The sequence below is a fragment of the Cetorhinus maximus genome, chromosome 9 (genome assembly GCF_964194155.1).
Source record: "Cetorhinus maximus chromosome 9, sCetMax3.hap1.1, whole genome shotgun sequence".
Lineage (NCBI taxonomy): Eukaryota > Metazoa > Chordata > Chondrichthyes > Lamniformes > Cetorhinidae > Cetorhinus > Cetorhinus maximus.
In genome coordinates, this window is record NC_135887.1 from 8,175,621 (window position 1) to 8,197,883 (window position 22,263).

Below are 22,263 nucleotides of genomic sequence, written 5' to 3' on the forward strand. Positions count from 1 at the left end.
ATTGTGATGATTTCATGCCATTGTTTAATGCTCATAAACTGGTATTTACACGTTAAAGAATAGGTATTTTAAAGGTTTCTGTTTCAAATAAAATACTTTCAAATTTAAAAAGAAATTAAATATGCAGTTCTCCTGTCTCATAAAAGAAATATCTGTGCTTGGGGACATAGAAACTATGCAGCAAATGTTTCCATCTTAGTAATGCATTTGGAAATAGGGTATTTTCTTTGTTTCTACTTGAAACAAGAGGAGAGACAACAGTGTACGTGTGAAGTAGAAGGCACAGATTCAGCTATTTTTGACTTTTGTTTTCATTGTTGGATGATAGGCCTACTTCCAGGCCTCTACTATTCATACTGATGATACAGTTCCTCAAGACCCGCCTGGATTTTCTTGTTCCTGTGTATTTCTCTCTCTCTTCCCTTCCCCACCTCCGATGAGCACTTTATCATAATGATACAGCCATTACATATGTGGAAAACAGGGAAGCAACGACATAGCAAAACAACACATTTAATGTCAAAAACATTGCTGCATCATAGGAACAGGAGGAGGCCATTTAGCCCATCGAGCCTGCTCTGCCATTCAATTCAAACATGGCTGATCAAACACTTCAATGTCTTTTACCCACATTATCCCCATAGTCCTTTACATTATTGTTGATCAGAAATCTATCACTCTCTACCTTAAACATTCTCAATGACTGAACTTCCACAGCCCTCTGGGGTACAGAATCTCAAAGATTCAAAACCCTCTTGAGTAAAGTAATTTCTCCTCATCTCGGTCCCAAGTGGCTTCCCCCTTATTTTGAAATTGTGTCCCCTGGTTCTAGACTCCCCAACCAGGGGAAACATCTTACCCACATCTACCTTGTCTATTCCTTTAAGTATTTTGTAGGTTTCAATGAAATCACCTTTCATTCTTTGAAACTCTAGAGAATACAGGCCCAGTTTCCCCTTCATAAGACAGTCCCGCCATCCCCGGAACAAGTCTGATGAACCTTTATTGCACTCCCTCTATGGCAATGATATCCTTTCTGAGTTAAGGGGACCAAGACTGCACACAGTACTCCAGGTGCGGTCTAAGCAAGCTTCTATACAATTGAAGCAAGACTTCACTACTCCTGTACTCAAATCCTCTTGCGATAAAGGCTAATATTCTATTAGCTTCCTAATTACCTGCTGCACCTTCATGTTAGCTCTCATTGACTTATAGACAAGGACACCCAGGTCCCTTTGTACATCTGCACTTTCTAACCTCTTACCATTTAGGAAATACTCTGCACATCTGTTTCTTCTACCAAAGTGGATGATCTCATGATTAGTGAAATAATCTCAATTTGCATCTTGAAACCTTTCTTTTAAAAAAAAAGCCCCGGAAATCTGTATGTACTACTTATATAGAACTTCCTATTATTGTGTTGTGCCATACGTATGTAGCTCCATCTGTTTAAAGAAAGGAATTTAAGCATTTATTGTGCACAGGCCATGTCTTACAGTGTCTTCATATTTCTTATTTTCAGGAGTGACCCATTACTATTGGAGAACACCTCTGGGGTTGATTGGCAAACAGCCAAAACTTACTAGAGAATGGAGATTGAAGCTTTGCCTCCATTATTTCGGTGATCTGTAGTAGGATCGCTGTGAATGAAGAGATCCCCTCTGTTGGGATTTTATTGGGTTTTTTTTTCACTTTGATGTCCCCCAGTGTCACTGATGTTCTTTTTGAACTGGAACCTCATAGTAATCACCATCAGTTGGGTTATACTGATTGAATTAGATGCTGTTTCTCAGGATTTATGGTTGGATTTGCAGTACAACCGGCGTTTTTGCTCGACAGTGATGCTGCAGTTACAGTGTAAATGCAGCTCGAATCTGGTGTCAGGGTCAATCTGACACGGCACAACTGGTGGAATGAGACTCTGCTGGAGGAGACAGTCTCACTTGGTTTCACCTCAGGTTCAGTTTGGGCCTTCACGTCTGATTTGCTGTTCAGGTAAAGCAATTTTGGCTTCACAGTAAAAGTGCAGACTATGAATCTCAGTCAGCCTTATTCAGTCCCTCTGTTGGAAGATGTTAAATCACCAGAGAGTTGGTTAGATTTTCTCTCTCAGAAATTGTGACGAGGTTTCCAATCAGTATCAGGCAGATTGAGGCAATAAATCAGCTCTGACGTCAAGATTCCAAAGGGTTTTAAATCTGTGACTGTTAGATCCTTAACACCAGTTTGTTGGATGCTGTTCGCACACTTGTCGTAAGTGGTGACCGATCTGGTACTAATGATAGAGTTGAGCAGCAGACACTTCATAGGTAGAAACTCTGTGTTTATTTACAAAAGTACTCAGCAGCAACTAAACGTGTGCTTACTCTTCAAACCCTGTCTCTACACTACTCCAACTACTAACTACAGAGGTAGCCCGCACTACTCTGCTATTGGATACTAAGATCATGTGATCTTCCTTAATAACATTCTTCTTAAAGGTATATTACACATCAGATTACCACAGTAACCCACGACTACAGTCCACAATGTGAAAAATTTCAATTTGGCTGTTTTACAGAAGCTGCGTTTGCCTGTCTGAACTTGACCAGTGTCTCCTTATTATTGGAGAGAATATGATTTATGTGTTGCATTTCTCATTTCTAGATACGGATAAAGTGGAAACATTCGTGTCGGGGGTGTGTTGTTTGAGGTGTGATGCTTTACACCCTGGGCTTGCATTTCAGTGATCTTTCAATATGGAAAGCCAGACCATGTGTTTTATCTTACTGTGGTGTGTCCTCAAAACAGAATATTTTGTGTTGAATTTTGTGTTACTGCCGTAGTTTGGCTGTATGAGAGGGAGAGGAGCTGTGGATGAATTTGTTTCTCTTGTTGAAATAATGGGGAGTGCGGTGAGCAGTTGAATTCCACCCTGCTCAAGGCATGGAGTCATTTTCCTTCCATCCTGCTCTCCTGTTGTTTGCTACGGGGGAAGTAGGTGCCAGCATTTAATCAGTGAAGTGAGCCTGTGATGTGCAATGCAAACAGTTGTCAGAAACGAAATGGGGTCATAAATCTTCCCAGGTGAACTAACCCCAGTTTCTCCTTCTTGTGAAAGAGGTATTTTAATCATTTATTTTACCTTTGGTACCAATGATAAAACTTGTTGCTTCTCTGTTCCTTTGCAGACCGGGCGCGTGGATAAAAATCATCCCTTGGTGTGCGGACACACGGCGCCTGTGCTTGACATTGACTGGTGTCCACACAATGACAACGTCGTTGCCAGCGGCTCTGAGGACTGTACAGTCATGGTAAGGACTGGTCGGCTATTGCATGGACATTCAGTAATCTGGCGATAGGTAGATATTCCATAACTGCGCAGTTATTACAATTGCTAACCACCACCTTTTCGAGGGCAATTAGGGACGGGCAGTAAATGCTGGCTTTGCCAGTGATGCCCACATCCCATGAATTTAAAAAAAAACAAGGTGATGCCCTTTCTTTAAAAAAAAGAAGAATGCATGCTTGGTTTGAAATGTGAAAAAAATGGAGAATTATTAATAAAAAAAGCATTGACTTTGGATTGTAACTAAAAGAACAAAGGTGACAGTGTGAAGAATTTTCCACGGATAGTGAGGAGAAAATGCATTGATTTACCTGAAGTGATTATTGAAACAAAGACAGTAACATCATTTAAAACAAATATTTGAAAAGGAAGTGTGAGAAAAGAGACAGGGAAAGGGGTAAGAAAATGTGGTTAGAGTATGGATCTAGTTGAGGAGCTAGCATTTACTCAGGCATGATGGGCAAATTGCCGCCTCCTGTGCTGTAATTTCTATGCAATTGTATAAAGCAGAAATGCTGGGATGGCTCACTGCAAAACCCTGCGAAATATGGCGAATCCAGAGCTTTGGTGCAGACTGAACACAGCCCCATGCATCATGTACTTGAACATGACAGGTAGTTAGATGAGAGCTTTGAGGCTTGTCGGGTTACTGCAGGCATTCCAGTGTGGTTTTGCTGACTAAATAATAAGGACTGGTGTTTTCAGTGGTAGTGCAGTCGAGGCAGTGCTCCTATTTATGGAGCTGTGCTGTGAAGGCTGTTTTAATCAGGGCTGCATCAAAAAGATGCAGAGCTTGAAACAAGACTAAATAGAGAACCACATTAATGAGGAACTTGGCTGCTCCTCAAGTCTTTCTGATTTGGAAAAGTTGATGATCAACAACATGATCCTTATGTGATGAACAAACTTGCAAACTTTTAACCTTTCCAGTCAATTCTCCTGTGTTTGTAGTCTCCAGTTTAGCATCAGTGCAAATTCACTCTGACACAAAACATAGTGTGAAGGCCCGAACTTCCCCAGAAACCAAACGGGTGAGATTCCCTCCCTCGCTGTGTTTGTGAAGGTTCACTCTGCTGTCGAGTGGGACTCGTGTCGCAGACTCGCATTGCATTCGTGCGATCACTAACGAGCAAAAGCACTTCTTAACAATGCTGCAAATGTCTTGTGAAACCAGCCTAAAACCTTTTCTTGCCACATTTTTCAAACGTTTCCTGAGCTTTGCCAAAGCAATATCTGAGCGAGCCTCAAGATATGCGTGAAAACATTAGGCAAATGCTTCGCACTTTTTAAATTTACTTTTCTCAGCTTTTAAGTAGGGGGTGTCCAGCCTGTGCTCTCCTCTGGTGCGATGGCCAAGACAAGGGGTTTACTGTGGAGGGAACGGTTACCGGAATGAGACCTGGACTCCAAGGTGTAAATTATGAGGCGAGGTTACACAAATTTATGGAATTTCCTGGCATTTGGAAGGTTAAGGAGTGAACCTCTTGACGTTCTCGAGATATTGAGGGAAACAGATGAGGTAGAAAGAAAGCCTTTCCACTATTTGGGATGCCTACGGCGACAGGCAGAATGTAAAAATTAGAGCTAGATAGCTAGATCTTTCAGGAGTGAAACTCCGAAGCGCTTTTACGCAAAGGGTGGTAGAAATTTGGAATAATCTTCTGCAAACAGCAATTAATGTTTGGCCATTTGTTAATTTTAAGTCTGAGATTGATGGATTTTTGTTAATCAAAGTTAAGTGCTATGGGACAAAGGCAGGTAAATGGGGTTAGATTGCAGGTCAGCCATGATCTCATTGAATTGCAGAACAGGCTGGTGCGGCTAAATGACCTACTCCTGCTCCCATGTGAATTTGCATTCCAACCTGCTATACAATCGCCACCATTTCTAATTAGAAATGTTTATTTAAAAAAACTTGCCTCTTCCTGAGCAAGTGAAGCCTGAAGTGCTCTGTTGGTAGTTTGTATATGTATCGGTACTGCAGATATACAAGCAACATCCAGATTGTGACTCGGGGCAATGAGCTATGAGAAAAAATTGGTTAAGCTAGGGCTGTTCAATCTTGAAAAATGATTTCTCCAAAGAGAAATTATGATGGAAATTTCATTGGATAGGGAGACTTAATCCAGTGCAGTACTTTCAGATATGTCAAGAGCAGGATGATGGAGTACATTAGTTCAAGGCAATTTTAGAACAGAACCAGGAAAAAGCTTATCAAGAGTTGGGACATGTTGTCAGAAAGATTGGTTGAGGGCAGAGCACTACTTATTTAAGAAACTACTAAATGCTGTAATAGAAAGATGGGTCACTATTCTGGAAGTACATCAGAGAGATTGAGTAGTCTTCATCCAAACCTTGTAATGAGCCTCCCATCACGTGGTGTAATGTAGATGTGAGATGATGTATAACAATGACATTTTATTCATCAGCACTTATATTTTCTGGCTTGTATGAATGCTAATTAAATTCATCATGCGCTACAAATTGATTGCTAATGTTTAGCGAAAATAAAACTTCTCATCACTTGTGAAGTTTAATGCATGTTTATTATGAAGACTGACGAATGTAAAATGTCTCTAGAGAGTAACGTGTTAAGGATTGAGATAAAGTTCATAAGATATTTCAGTTTCTGATGTGTGATTGCTTTAATTTTTAATGTATTTATTATGTTGTAATTTTGTATTTCATCAATTGTGTGTGGTATATTTGAATTATGAATAGCACACTTGAAGCTGGATGGCTTAAGAGTTCATTTCTTTTATGAAGCTTCAAAGTGACTTCCAGGCAATAGTGAGTGAAGCTATGGAAGAGTTAGTGCATAGATTGCCTAGAGACTCATTTATTTGTTAGCATTTGTTTATAATAAAAATTCAGTGGCAAAGCAACCCTCTGGAGTGGGACAAGAAGAGCTAGATAGAGGGCCAATGATAGGTGGAGATAACCAAAAGATGTCACAGACAAAAGGGCAAAGAGGTGTTGAAGATAGTGATATTATCTAAAGGAATGTGCTAATTAAGGGTTCACTGAGGAAGGAAATATGGCTGTGAAAGCGGGTTTTAGTAAACACCTTGTCAAACACCAGGAGAGAAATGGAAAGCAATGAAGGTGAACAAGGCAGAAGAGAGATACGAAAATCCTGATGGAGAGAAGAGCAAAAGGGTAGGCATTCCTTGAAGAGAAGTGGCAGTCAATTAAACACTAAGATAAAAGCAAAAAATTGCGGATGCTGGAAATCCAAAACACAAACAAAAATACCTGGAAAAACTCAGCAGGTCTTGCAGCATCTGTGGAGAGGAATACAGTTAACGTTTCGAGTCCGCATGACTCTTCAACAGAACTAAGGAAGAATAGAAAAGGGGTGAAATATAAGCTGGTTTAAGGGGGGGAGGGGGTGGGACAGATAGAGCTGGATAGAGGGCCAGTGATAGGTGGAGATAACCAAAAGGTGTCACAGACAAAAGGACAAAGAGGTGTTGAAGGTGGTGATATTATCTAAAGGAACAAAACAAAAACAGAATTACCTGGAAAAACTCATCAGGTCTAAAGGAATGTGCTAATTAAGGGTTCACTGAGGAAGGAAATATGGCTGTGAAAGTGGGTTTTAGTAAACACCTTGTCAAACACCAGGCGAGAAATGGAAAGCGATGAAGGTGAACAAGGCAAAAGGGAGATACGAAAATCCCCTTTTCTATTTTTCCTTAGTTCTGTTGAAGAGTCAGTTTTTCCAGGTGTTTTTGTTTTGGATTTCCAGCATCCGCAGTTTTTTGCTTTTAACCTCCTGGAGTGCTCCTAAATGTGTGTCATGAGGATTGATGTAACCCCTATGTAAATTCAGAGGTGTTAAAATAAATCCTTTCATTCATGCATATTCCTTTCAGTAGAGGTGACCCACTCATCTTATTGTTTATTGAAAGGTAATAAATAAAGTCAGTCAAGGTCATACTTGCTGGAAGGGGGAGACTAGAGAAAATGAAATGGCTTCATTAATGGGTCTCTTGTGTTGGTACATATTAAAGTAATTCATCTTGTGATCTGTCGCACTTGAAGAAATTCAGTTACCACTCCTGAATGAATAATCTATTTAAATGTAAGTTCTCCCTTTTTTCAAATTAACATGTATTTTAATCTTATTTTCTGGTGACAGCTGTTACCAGTTTGCCACTCCAAGGTGTCAGCTTTTTTTTTAATTCATTCATGGGACATGGGCGTCGCTGGCTAGGCCAGCATTTATTGCCCACCCCTAATTGCCCTTGAGAAGGTGGTGATGTGCTGCCTTCTTGGGCTGCTGCAGTCCATGTGGTGTAGGTACACCCACAGTATTGTTAGGGAGGAAATTCCAGATTTTGACACAGTGACAGTGAAGGAACGTCAATATATTTCCAAGTCAGCATGGTGAGTGGCTTGGAGGGGAACTTCCAGATGGCGCCCTTGTCCTCCTAGGTGGTAATGTTCGTGGGTTTGGAAAGTGCTGTCTAAGGAGCCTTGGTGAATTCCTGCAGTACATCTTGTAGATGGTATACACTTCTTCCTCTGTGTGTTGGTGGTGGAGGGAGTGAATGTTTGTGGATGGGGTGCCAATCAAGCAGACTGCTTTATCCTGGATGGTGTCAAGCTTCTTGAGTGTTGTAGGAGCTGCACTCATCCAGGCAAGTGAAGAATATTCCATTACACTTTTGATTTGTGCCTTGTTGATGGTGGACAGACTTTGGGGAGTCAGGAGGTGAGATACTCGCCGCAGGATTCCTAGCCTCTGACTTGCTTTGGTAGCCACGGTATTTATATGGCTAGTCCAGTTTGGTTTCTGGTCAATGGTAACCTCCAGGGTATTGATCGTGGGGGATTCAGCGAGGGTAATGCCATTGAATGTCATGGGGCAATGGTTAGGTTCTCTCCTGTTGGAAATGTCCTTGCCTGTGTTAGGGAATAGGAAATAGTTTAAATAAGTTACATTTGTATTTGTGGGCGTTCGGAATGGGTTGTAGCTTTAATTTTAATTTGTGTTTTTGAATTTGTGTGTTAAGAAAGGGGGGGACTTGAGTTTTGGTTTCACTTCTAAAGATACCTGAATTTAATGAGGTTTTACGTCTCTTGAAGGGAAGTTAAAACAAACACAAGATAGAAAACAAGGCTGTTGCCTTGCAATAGGAGAGACGGGCAGTTTTTTTTAGCTCAGTTGAAGCCTGGAGCCTGGAGAAACTGGATACAGGAAAGGGAACTGCAGGGAGCAGGTTGCAAAGAATGGAAAAAAAAAAGGTCCCAAAACCAGGGAATGGAACAGGAGAAAGGTACCAAGAAGACAGTGAAGTCAAGGGAGAAGAATAGGAATCTGAACAAGATCCTGTTCACTGGGAGTGAAAGTAAGGAGCAGAAAGGAAGATTCCAAGCTTAAAGGGAGAAAGCTGCAAGACGAAGCTTTAAAGCAAAATAGGCATGTGAGAAGCTTGAAGATCCAAGGAGGCAGCTGGAGGTCTGTAGCACTTTACTATGGGCATGTGAAACAGTGGAGTTCTCTTGGCATGGTTGAGTATCTGAGAGAGAGTGCGTGGCAGAAAGCTTGAATGCACGTGGTGATCAGGGGAGAGGAACCCCGGAAGGAGAGTTTGCAACCCTGGAGGTGGACCCTTGCGGAAGGCACCCGAGAGAAATTGTCATTTGGGAGAAGATTCCAAAATGGGTTCTTCGAGAGTGGAGATTGGAAACCCTCGTGTTAAAGCAGTGGTTCAGTGAGTCCGATTGGCTCATGTTGTTGCAAGTGTCTGGGGGGAGTTGATGAGAGATCCACAGCATCTATTTGAGGTGGCATCTGTCACTTGGTTTCAGAGTAAGGTGTGCCTGGCCACACGTGACTATTGGTTTACATTGTGTACTTACTGTGAACATGAGAGTATAAGGTAGCTTTTGTAACTTGTGCTACCCTTATGAATCTGTATATACCTGAAAAGGTATAGTTGTGAGTGAAGGAGTATTGTAATATAGTTCACCTTTCTTGGCAAATAAATGTTTTATTCTTCTGTTAAAAGCTCATCAGCTGACTCCTGTGACTCTGTTCAGTAGCTGCCCTCCATGTTTCTAAACAAAAAGTGAAGGTTAGAACCTATCAAGTTGGGAACGACCCTGGGATCTGGCTTGACCAGTGGTAACATCAGCTGGGATCATAACACCTGGCATTTGTGTGGCGCGAATGTTACGTGCCACTTGTCAGCCCAAGCCTGGATATTGTCCAGGCCTTGCTGCATTTGGACATGGACTGCTTAGTGGGGTGTGCTCTTGGCTCTGAGCTAGAAAATTGTGGGTTCAAGCCCTGCTCCAAAGACTTGAGCACAAAATCTAGGCTGACACAATAGTATAGTTTGAGGGAGCGCTACACTGTCAGAGGTGCAATTTTTTGGATAAAATGTTAAGCTGAGGCTCTGTTTGCTCCCATGAGTAGATGTAAAAAAAAAATCCAACAACACTGTTATGAATATGAGCAGCGGAGTTCCCACTTAGGCCATGGTCAATATTTATCCCACATAGCAACATCGTTAAAGCAAATTGTTTGATCATTATCTCATTGATGCCTTTGAGAGCTTGCAGTGTGCAAATTGGCTGCCGTGTTTCCTGAATTATTATAGTGACAATACTTCGAAAGCACTTCATTGTCTGTGAAGTGCTTTTAGATGCTCTGAAAGATGCTATGCAAATGGAAGTTTTTTCCCCTCAAATCTTATTCTCAACATAGAAGTAATGGATTAGAGTAAAGGCAAAGTCTGTTTCTGAACTTGTTCAACTTTGATTGTTGAGAATAATCTTCGTGGGAGTCATTTCAGTGCAGATGGGCTGAGGTTGGTGGCAGAAGCAAAGATGTTTCGGACATGGAAGTAGAGGACACGGTCAGAATCTCAGTTCAGAATCAAGTAAAGATCCCAAGTTTGCTAGATGTCTTGTTAAGTCTGAAACAATGCCCTGGGTGGGAGTGGTGATGGTGAAGATGAGGAGTTTGTGATGAGGTCTTCTGCTCTTTCCAGTGTTTAACTGGAGGAAATTGCGGCCTATCCAGGGCTGGATGCCCAACAACACAGAGGCAGTGGAGGCGATTAGGGAGGTGGTGTCGAGGTCCAATTTGTATCTATGTATATGTGGAAGCTCAACTTGCCTTTCATTGGCTGTCAGTGCTTTGAGATGGCCAGTGGTCCTAAAAGGCACTATATAAATGCCAGCCATCATCGTCATCTTGTCTGCTGATGGTGTTACCATGGGACAGCATGTGAATGAGGAAGGTGTGGGGGATGTCAATGATAGATCCTTGGGGGGACTTTGAGGTAATGATATGGGGGCAGGGTAAGAAACCATTACTGGAGATGTTCTGGCTACGATCAATGAGATAACAGTGGAAGCAAGTGAAGGTAGTCTGGTTGAGATGGAGTAGGGTGGCATGGTTGACAGTATCAAAATCTATCAAGAGGCCAGGATCCACAGTCATTATTAGAGTCGGAGAATGTCACTGGTGACCTTGGTTAGCGCTGCTTCAGCAGATGTGAAACCTGATTGGAGGCATTGAAATAGAGTTTTGGGGAAAATGGCATGGATTTGAGAAACAACATGTTCAAGAACTTAGGAGGGGGATTGGAGGTGAAGCATTCGTTTTAAAGCATGAGGGGATATCGGGAGTGTTGATTTCTGGCGTGGGGTTGAATTTTGTTGTTTTGAAAGGTTTTCATTCATTCATTCCTCCCTAAAAAATGCAGATGTTGCACATGCCAGCTGGAGGTTAATTTGCTATTAAGACCATATGAATGAATTAAATATTTCATGGACTAAAGAAAATGTGATAGGAGGCCTAGAATGTCATAGTGAACAGGGCCGTATGCAGAGCTTAACAAAGCCTTTTTATTGTAACCCACAAATGGCTGAATGCAGCCACCAATTTATATTGGTTATTGAGGAGTGTTAATTTGGGGTATTGTTCGACTCCATTCAACCATCACTGCCACCAGCAATCAGGAGCTTGATTTATCTTTGCCTAGCTGATTAACACTTGTTTCAATTCACTGGAGTGATGGATACAGTTAATCTGAGCTGAGTGCTGTGATGTGGTCACTTTGATCTCTTCATCGGGATTTTTAGGTCTATTTTATTGACATTTATTTAGGCAGGGCTGTTGTGTCTCATTTTACTTTCAGTGCAACTCACTGATTCCCAAAGAAAAGTTGTAAAAGCTTCTTGCTGCAATAAATAAACTCAGACACATTCTTTTTGGTAGTTTTCAATCTCTTATCCCTCGAATCTCATGCAGACAATAGCCTAACCTTGGTCCATGCCTGATGGACAGGTACCATTAGGTAAATCAGTTTTCAAAAGAAACTATTGCCCCTTTGGAATGGACAAATTGATCACAGAGGCCACTTCAATAGATTTTCTACCTTAAAGGAGGAAACTGGATTTAACTTCTGCATTCATTCTTAATTGGGTTTGGTGGCAGCACTGACTGATTGCACCCTGCTGTACAATATCAATGGCCCAAAATTCAGTAACAATGTGTGCTTCAGCATCAACTCACTGTTATTCCTGTTCACAAATGTCTGTATGATGTTGATCTCTCCTTAAAGTTGGCCATTGACTCATTGATGTACTTTCTCTGCCCCCCCAGCCTGCAGAGCTGCAAACCAAAAATAAAGCCACAATCTGAACAAATGAGAAATGTGGTACTTGCTGAGATTTGGAGGCTAGAAATCGGGACAGCCTCTCTCGGTTAAACGACCCCCCGCTGTTACAGACTGACTGACATTATTTTTAATTCGGGGCAGGATCACTGTGTGAGAGTGCAGGAAGCGGTTGGCAGGTGTGCACCACAAAAACCTGCTGATTTTAAGAACTGTGCTTCAGTTAAATTCTTAAGAGCTGTTTGAGCCTGAAGCAGGGATTTGGGGTGGGGGTGGCAGGAGCTGGACACTGCCAGGGGGACCTAAAGGAACCATCCACATGGCTTAAAGTAAGTGCAGGGGAGGGGGGGCTTGCCGAACCCTTTCAGCTCCATAAAGGAAGGAGAAAGGTCGGAGATAGGGAGACACAGGACTCCATGTGGGAACACCCTCCTGCTTTCTGGTCTACAAGGGTTCTACATTAAAACTAACTTTTTTTTCAGTTTTCCCTGGCCTTTTCTGGACACTCTACTTAGAGATGAGTACTCCTCTCCTCATGATATTCCTGTAATTGTAGCATCCAAAGCAACCCAATAGTCCTAGGGGGCTGGAACAGGAAACTCTGCCCTACTGACCTTCGCTGGCCTGTGCACCCATGGGTGCCCGCAGTCCTCTGTTGCCTTGCTCAATTGGCCATTCATTATACATGAACCTCGACAGAGGTACTGTCAGGTTCTTCAACTGGAATCGACTGCAATCCTGCCTCCGTGAACAATCATGGGCGGAATCTTCCGCTCTGGCCAGCAGCGGGAATCATGGCGGGGGTGGCGGACGCTTAATTTGGCGTTTCCCGACGGTGGGGAAATAGCTTGGAATTTTGTTCTCCCGGTTTTCAAGGCGGGTAAAGGTGGGTGGAGTTTCCCACTGAACAATGTGGGGAGCCCATTTGCATTCATTAGCTTGTCCTGAATGCTCATTAAAAGGCCAGCTCACCACAATCCCCCCTCCAAATTAATTTCCCCCACCAGCGACTGAGTAGAACGTCCTGTGTTGACGGCTGTATGTAATTGGGGTTACATTTGAGTTGATGTGATTTGCTATCTGTTTGTGACAGAGGCATGTAAAAAGGGGTGGAGGTTAAATTATTCAAGGACAGAAGCTACATGCACATTTCAAGCCTCACATGGCTTGTAAGGCACAATGCTTAAAGTCCTGACATTATGACAAGGCTGTGTTCTCTCTGTAGACTGTCTAGACTTATGGAGGCAAGCTGACAATTGCCTGACAGAGGATTCTCGCAGGTGGCTGTATTCACCCTGATCAAGACCCTCTTGTGCATACACAGTCATGTCTGAAGGGAAAGATCATCCACCTGTGGGTCCTCCAGGATGTGCTTCACCTGCAAGAGGTGGCCTGGGGCTGCCATGACTCGAAGGAGGCCTCCTGGCTCGGAGATGGAGGGAAACCAGTCAAGAGAAAGTTTAACTACATTCTCAAAATGTATCCATTGACAAATAGGCGTGGAGAATGCAGGCTTCAGGCACCCCTGCCTTGTTTATAGCTCTGATTCGAATGAGGCGAAGGGCCCATCACCAATTGGTACAGGTCCAGGGGGAGCAGCGGCCTGAGCCGCAAGAGGGGGCGGGGCCCGCGGAAGTCCCAGATGCTCCCAAAGAGGGGCAAGTTCAACCAAGACCAGTGGCCTGATCATTGGAATATAGAAGACGCTGCTCATATCTGGAGATGAGTGAAAGACAATACCACAGGCATCTTCGCTTGTCCAGGGAAGTGGTAGCTCACTCTTGCCACCCCCTCTGTGAAGAATCTGATGCCGCAAGGACTTGGAGGACATCCCATGCCAGTGGATTTGAAGGTTACTGCTGCACTGAGCATTTTTGCCAACGGGTCCGTCCAGGGCTTCAGTGGGGACCTTTGTGGCATTTTCCAATCGGCGACAACAAATGCATAAGGGAGGTGACAGATTTCCTTCTCACCAGAGCTCACCAGTATGTCCAATTCCGCATGGGTGCTGAAAGACAGGAGCTGTCGGATTCGCAACAATTTCCCGCAAGTGCAGGGTGTCATTGACTGCACACATAATATAAAAGCAAAATACTGCGGATGCTGGAAATCTGAAACAAAAACAGAAAATGCTGGAAAAACTCAGCAGGTCTGACAGCATCTGTGGAGAGAGAAACGGAGTTGACATTTCGAGTTGTTATGACTCTTCTTCAGAGCTACAGAGAAGTAGAAATGTGATGAAGTTTATACTGTTTGAAGCGGGGGGTGCTGTGGAGCAGGTTTATCTGGATAGAAAGCCAGCGCTAGCTGGGGACAGAGGAGAGATTGACAAAGATGTCATGAACCAAAGGACAAAGGGAGTGTTAATGGTGTTGGTACGGGCTGAAAAAGGTGCCAATAGCGCATTAAGGTGAGAAAGCAGAATGTGATAATAGCAGAACAAGAAGTGTGAAAGAGCAACATGAACAAGTAACATTAGGCCCTTGTGGGGGTGGGGTAGGGAGAGGGGGCGGTGGTGGGGGAAAAAAGGGACCGGAATAATTGGGATAAAAAGGGGGGGGGGTTAAAACAGTGAAAAAATGAATGAAAATAAAAATGAATAAAAATAAGTGGATAAAAAATAAAAAATGAATATTGATAAAAGAGATTTTAAAAAAAGGGGTGTTGATGGAGGACAGAGTTCATGGTCTAAAATTGTTGAACTCAATATTCAGTCCGGAAGGCTGTAAAGTGCCTAGTCGGAAGATGAGGTGCTGTTCCTCCAGTTTGCGTTGAGCTTCACTGGAACATTGCAGCAGGCCAAGGACGGACATGTGGGCATGAGAGCAGGGTGGAGTGTTAAAATGGCAAGCGACAGGGAGGTCTGGGTCATGCTTGCAGACAGACCGAAGGTTTTTCAGCAAAGCGATCACCCAGTCTGCGTTTGGTCTCTCCAATGTAGAGGAGACCACATTGGGAGCAGTGAATGCAATAGACTAAATTGAGGGAAGTGCAAGTGAAATGCTGCTTCACTTGAAAGGAGTGTTTGGGCCTTTGGGCGGTGAGGAGAGAGGGGGTAAAGGGGCAGGTGTTGCACCTTCTGCGAGTGCATGGGAAGGTGCCATGGGAAGGGGATGAGGTTTTGGAGATGATGGAGGAGTGGACCAGTGTGTCCCAGAAGGAACGATCCCTATGGAATGCTGACAGGGGGTGAGGGGAAGATGTGTTTGGTGGTGGCATCATGCTGGAGTTGGTGGAAATGGCAGAGGATGATCCTTTGAATGCGGAAGCTGTGGAGTGAAAAGTGAGGAGAAGGGGGACCCTATCATGGTTCTGGGAGGGAGAGGAAGGTGGGAGGGCAGAGGCGCGGGAGATGGGTCAGACATGGTTGAGGGCCCTGTCAACCACAGTGAGTGGGAAACCTCGGCTAAGGAAGAAGGAAGACATGTCAGAAGCGCCGTTTTGGAAAGTGACATCATCAGAATAGATGCGACAGAGGCGAAGGAACTGAGAGAGTGGGATAGCACACATGTGGCCTTGAGAGCTCCCTGGCAGCAACCTGTGAGATTCATCCATCGAAAAGGATTTCACTCTCTGATCTCAAAAGGCAGATCCAGTATGTTTGTGCTAGGTACCCAGGGAGCTCTTAAGATTGTTACATCTTGACCTACTCACAGATGCCACAGATTTTTGAGGGGCCTGAGCGTTTACACAGCTGGTTCCTCGAGGACAAGGGGTGCCTCCAGAAGACGTGACTCATGACACCCATTCGGCATCCACATAGTGGTGCTGAGAAGAAATGCAATGCTGCACATTCTGCCATCAGATCCTGGATAGAGCAGACGATTAAAGATGCATTTCCGACGTTTGGACTGCTCATGCAGGGCTCTCCGATACTCACCGCAGAGTGTCCTAGATCATCGCTGCTTGTTGTGCCCTGCACAACCTTGCGCTGGGTGGGGGGGAGACAGGGAAAGAATGTGTTGCCTGAGGGAGAAATAGAGGAGCGAGACGTCTCCTCTGACGAGGAGGACGTTGAAGGGGATGGATCTGATGAGGGCCAGGATGTAGACCAGCCGCATGAAGAGCCCATCACACGGGTATGATGCATCAGATGTTCCCATGACAACCTGATAGCTACAAGATTCCAGGAGGAGTAAAGTGCAGACACATCCTCACAACAGTTAGTTGCTTTTGCCTTTGCTACCTGGAAGGTCCCATCACCTTGTATTTCAGCGAGAAATTCTCTCGAAAGCTCAATGTTCTCATAATGATTATGGAAATATCAGCACTCACTGCCTGTCCTCATGATAGGATCATCCTTGGTAAGTCTGAAGCCACGGTTAACTGAATAGCCTTGGCATGAATGGTCACTGTGGAATGGGAACCGCACTCCCTTCTCACAGGTCTTGGGCAACTTTAGCACTTTCACCCATGCCCTCACCAAGTTCGTGTGCATGGCAGCATATAAGCGACTTATAATCAAAATTACACAGGGATGCACTCAGGTCAGTCTGCCATCTGCTCAATAAGGCAGCCCGGTCCACACGTCACTCTTTCAGGCATAATCAGGTGCATGGCTCAACACAGAGCAGCTTCTTGAGAATGCCATATGTCCCTATCACAAGCTCACCTCAACACAGAATGATGAGGCATCGTCTTGCTATTGCCATCCGATCACCATTAGGGCACCATGAAACAATAACCATTAACATCTAGATCATGCAGTAAGGTTTTGAGGTTTGTTGACGCTGTCCTCATAGGGAGTGCCTCACCGGGACTATGGTTTCCTGAGGTGCAACCACATGGAGCCCTGCAATCGGCGGAAGCCTGACAAGCCCCTGTCCTAGATGACCTTTTGCATTAGGGTGATACCTTGTGCAGTCATTCTCAACACAACAGCCAATCAGTAATTCTTTCCCATGTGGACCATGAAGAAGCCTTATGAGAGTTGGCTTTGCATCATATTGAGAGCATCATAGTCCTCGAGGGGCTACAGCACACAAGGCTATAACTTAATACTACCTTAGGCAGTGCCTTTTTTCACCATCGTTGGAGTAGGGTGATCATTTTGTACTTTTGGCTACCTTCAAAGAGACCTGACATTTAATCCAAAACAACTGATGGTTTTGGTTAATTTTTTTTTTAAAAACTGTCAAATTGTTTTTTCAAAAAAAAAGGACAGTTTCCAGAATATGCCCTGAAGCCAATAATAATCACTTTTTTTTCATCACTCTCAATTCCACTGAGATTCTCTTAATTTTTTTTTTCCAAAGCTTCAGAGAATCCAGTTTACCATTTGTCATAGCAACAGGAGTTTTAATCTTGTAAAACAATCATAATTCTTGGAATGGCTTATGCCTGCTGACAGAGAAATTAATAGCAAAACTGTAAATGGTGCCTTCAAAGCCACATTACTTATATGGAAGTGTGTTATTTGACTAAGTGCCATGAGCAATTGGATATGGAGCTGAATCCACCAAATGGGTTTGTCTTGACTTTGAGGTTTGATATGCTGACAGGCAAAAACTGAAAAGATGACCAATTTGTATTGCCAAAATCTATACCAAATTGTACTTCTAAGGACAGCAACTCAAAGGAACAGTAGGCCAGGAGTTGATGCGTACAGAATCTGGAATTGCAGTCATTTTATTTGGACCTCTGAATGCTTGAATAAAGTCTGAACTGCGAGATTAAGGCTCGTTGAGCTCGGGAGGGAATAAAATCAGCCAATCACCCCTTCTGACCCGTGATGTTAGCCAAAAAGGTGCCGTTGTGGGGTGGGAGATAGGATCATGCTTGAGGAATCCAGCAAAAGTTACTTCTTAAAAGTGGGTACTGTCAGGTTAAGGTGAAGTCAGCTTTGTGAAAGGAGTCTCCAAGGATTGAAAATGTGAGTGATAGGAGGCTAACAAGACTCAGTCAATAACGGTCATAAGGCCTAACATCGGATGAGGCTGTAATTTAAGTTATGACATATTGGTCTGTTCATGCATTTACTAGGCCAGTTAATGTTGTGACACTTCCTTTGATGATGGATATTGGGAAATGGGTTTAAGCTCGTTGGTTTATATTTTCTTAATTAAGGGCACTTTGTTAAATACATCTAATTAGTTGTAATGGAAAGTAAAAATCAATAAAGAAATAGCAACTTTCTCTGGACGGTATTATGTTTTGTGACTTGCTAAGTCAATGGTCATGCTTTATTTTAATTATGCACTGCGTTTCTCATAATCACTGTGGCTTTCAGTTTACTGGGATTATGTTTGTACTTTGTCTGCCCATCTGAGACTGTTAATACTTTGCCTGTTCCTGCCAGGCCTAGATACAGATTGTTTTAATCATGGGAGAGCTTGGTGTCCAGCATTGCTTTTCGCACGTTTGGAGAGGGTGGGGTACACAGTGTCTGTTTGTAGTCCTTTTCGATAAGCTCTGCAAATTTTAAAAAGCTCAGGTAATCCCACGTGTGTTAGACATTGTTTGAGTTGAATTCCGTTTAACATAAAGCCCAAATACTGCGAGGTGACCTCATCCCAGGGTCTTGAATTGTTTCAATAAAACTGAAGTGACTGTATAAATGCAAACACAAAACCCATTAGATTTGGCTTTCAGGTACTGAATGCTGAGAACAAGCAGGAGTCCAAAGTGTAATGGAATGGGTGCAGCTGCAACAACACTTGAGATGTTCAACACCATTTAGACCAAGGCAGTAAGCTTCATTGGTGCCCCCTGTCACTGGGCTCAAAATCTGACACCTCCACTATCAGTTGCTGCAGTGTGTATGATCTACAGGATGCACTGCTGCACCTAACTAAGGTCGCTTCAATAGCACCACCTGGCCCTACCTCCACCCCACCCCTCTCTCTCTCTCTTCAGGTACCATGCTCTAAGAGGGCATTGGTGACCATGGTTATGTTTGGCAAGCTACTGCAGTGGTTTGCCATTGCCTTCTGCAGGTTCTGGCTGACCAGGTATATTCGACGGATTTGCAGGTTGATAGTCAACCTGTTTGGCTATGCTATGGATGCGCCTTCCATGGCCATCAAGTCCCAGAGTGGGACTCGAATCCAGAGTTTCTGGCTCAGAGGTAGGGGCACTGCCACTATGCCACAAGAAAAGCAAGGGCAGCAATATCATGGGATCGCTGTCACTTCCTAGTTCCCTCCCAAGTCTCACACAACCTGACTTGGACATAGGTCCCCATTCCTCCACTGCTGCTGGTTGAAATCCTCGAATTCCCCGCAGAATGCCATGTGAGAGCTGTATCACAACAGAGATTGCAGAGGTTCAAGAGGTGACCTACCAACTTCTCTGGGCAACTAGGAATGGACAATAAATGCAGCCTTGCTGGCATCACCCACATCCCATGGAAAAAATGTTTTTTAAGTATCTAATGACACCATTCTAAGCAGTTTTCACATTTCGTATCATTCTTCAATCAGCCTGTTTTATCAATGTACAGAGTAGCCTGATGAGCGGTTTATGTCACATCTTTATGGCTGCAAAATAATGCAAGTAGGAAAATAGCCGGCTCAGTGAACTGTTTAATGTCTTCTGTCACTGATGCATGTCGGAATTTAGCATATGGCTCTCTATGAATGCTTAGTTTCCGACTTGCAATTGCTCTGAATATTTTACTTAATTCAAAAAGATTGAAAGCCTCTGGCAGGGAAGTATAGAGAGTGGAAATAAAAGCCCATTGCAGTAAGAGGTAGTCCCATAAGGTAGAGACTGCATTGTACTCTTGGTGTCAGTAAGTCCAGAACTCTCCTGTCACCAAAATCACTGTCAAAACTGTAATGGAAAAAAGCCACAGCCCAGAATATTAGACCATTTAAACTAACTTATGTAATTTCTACAACTAATATCAACTAAATGTAAGGCACCATTTGAGGCCCAGTTTGGATTATAACGATCAAAATCAGAATTCATCAGTTGATTACGTCCACAAGGACTATATTCTTTTATTGTTAGGGGGAGAAAGATTCCTGTTCAGTGTTAAAATTTGACTACCTAGCTCACCGTTCTCTTAACAGTTTTTTATTCCCTGAAAACAGACGGGGCGGAATGTTCCGTGCACACTGGCGTCTGGGGTGTTTGGCGACGTGAGTGGACAATATGGCGAGAGGGCCAAAAAATTGGTTTCACGACGTTGTGGAACCAGTTTGCAATCGTTTGCTCTGCCCGTCAGTGGCGGGCCCCGTTTCCCGCTGTTGGATGTCAATAACCTCTTTGTAATGCCTCTGCGTCTCATTATAAGCCCAACCCGCCGGAATCATTTGGCGGGCCGCACTTTGAGGGGAACTATGGAGGTGAGTGCACAATAACGTTGCACAGCGCTTGCGTGGGTTGCCCATTGGACTTCAAGGTGGAGGCGTCTTGGGGGGGTCGAGGCGAATTGGTGGAGGGGGGTGGTGTGTGGCAACAGCTGCCCTGTGGTTGAGGCGAGACGGGGGGGCGGTGCAAGGAGTGCAAGGGCTGCCCTGCGGCTGATGGTAGTGTACAAGCACGTGTGGGGTTGGGAGAAGGGAAGTGGCCACACATCAGTGAAACCTTGTATAAAGTGACCATTCCTCCGCAGCTGAGATAATTCAGACGCAGCCACATTGATACGATTGGAGTCGGGCCTCTAGCTTATCTGCCCACTCAGGCAACGCAGAGTCATGAAAGTGCCACCAAGTGCTCCAGAGCTTTTCACTCCTCAGGCGCAGACTGCAAACTCATGAGTGTTTTAGTGGACTGCAGAACAGTTGGACGACTGGGCACATTGTACAATCTCCTCGCTAAAGCTGGCCGTAGAGCAGTCACTGCTGGAGGAGCTCACAGACCCTTGCAAAGTCATCATCCCGGTTTGGGCCAGTCTCCCCCATGGTTCGCGCTAACAGGGCAGCCTTGCAGTGTGGGTTAGGAGAATGCCTGTGCCCGAGCTGAGAGCACAGCATGCAGTCCAATGGGCAAAGCTGCTGGCAATCGGTCAGGTGGAGTGGGGCAGAGGAGGGTGGGGTTTCGGTCAGCCATGCAGTGCACTAATCTCTGGCCATCCAAGTGGTGGCCAGCACTCTCTGGGATGTGTTAAGGGGCCTTTAGACTTAACCAAGAGAGGTTCTTAGGACACCCATGCTAACCCATGTATCTCTCTCTTTCATCCTGCAGGAGGAGTACATCAGGAACATGGAGCCTGGTGAACTAGCTGTATGCCCCATGGCTTACAGAGAGCAGAGGCAATGGAGAAGAGAGCGACAGAGGCGCCTGGCTGTGCAGAGGCAGAAGCAGCACCCTCAGGAAGAAGGGGTGACTGGGGCTCCCACACACGCCGCTGAAGAGGCACAGTGACCCGTTGCTGGTCGGTGCCTAACTAGACCCAGGGCTCGTCGAGGCTGCCTTTCATTCCTGCAGATGACCAAGAGCCAGTGTCACCGTAGACTGCGCGTGTCTAGGGACTGGTCGGTCACATCTGTGAGCTGCTGCAGGATTTAGCACCAAAGGGGGCATGGAGGGCATCCACTGCCAGTGGCTGTGAAAGTGACTGCGATGCTCAATTTTTACACCAGTGGCTCTTTTCAGGGCTCCACTGGTGACCTCTGTGGGATATCACAAGCCTCCCACCCCCACCCACAAATTCATCCATGAGGCCACGGATGCCACCTTCTCGAAGGCACACAACATTTCACCCGGGAGCAGGAAAGCCAGGATGCAAGAGCGCTGGGATTTGCCCAGATCTCAGGTTTCCCACAGGTGCAGAGTGCCATCACGTGGCGCTCAGATCCCTGTCGCAACAAGTGGTCAACTATGTCAACCGCAAGGGCTCCCCTTTGCTGAATGTGTAGCTGGTCTGCGACCACCACAAACACATCTTGCAGGTCTGTGCTCGATTTCCAGGTAGTATCCACAAGTCCTACATTCTTAGTCAGTCACAGATTCCTGATGTCTTCCAGGGTCCACTGAGGCTGCAGGGATGGCTCCTCAGGGTCAAGGGCTATCCACAGAGGCCGTGGCTGATGACACTTGTGTGGCAGCCTCAGACTGCAGCAGAGTGAAGGTATAACAAGGCTCATGCTGCAGCTCACAACTTGGTGGAGCAGACCATCAGGATGCTGAAGATGAGGTTCTGGTGCCTGGACCAGTCTGGTGGAGCCCTGCAATATAGGCCACAAAGCGTGTCACACATCGTCGTCGTCTGCTGCGCCCTTTGTAACTTGCCGCTGCAACAGGGAGAGGAGATGGAGGAGCTGGAGGTCACCTCCAATGAGGAGGACGTCAATGGGATGAGAGTCAGGAGGTCCTCGAAGGTGAGGATGATGGTGATGAGGCCAT

The 22,263-nt window shown here is 44.7% G+C and overlaps 1 protein-coding gene across 3 annotated transcripts in view; it reads left to right on the forward strand.

Annotated features, from left to right (window-relative positions):
* Positions 1–22,263, forward strand: part of LOC144684345 (coronin-6-like) — a 326,360-nt gene that overhangs the window by 220,212 nt on the left and 83,885 nt on the right. For all 3 annotated transcript variants that reach the window (XM_078548008.1, XM_078548009.1, XM_078548007.1), the window contains exon 3: positions 3,171–3,293. In XM_078548008.1, coding sequence (XP_078404134.1) covers positions 3,171–3,293 — 123 coding nt within the window. The remainder of the gene's footprint in view (positions 1–3,170; positions 3,294–22,263) is intronic.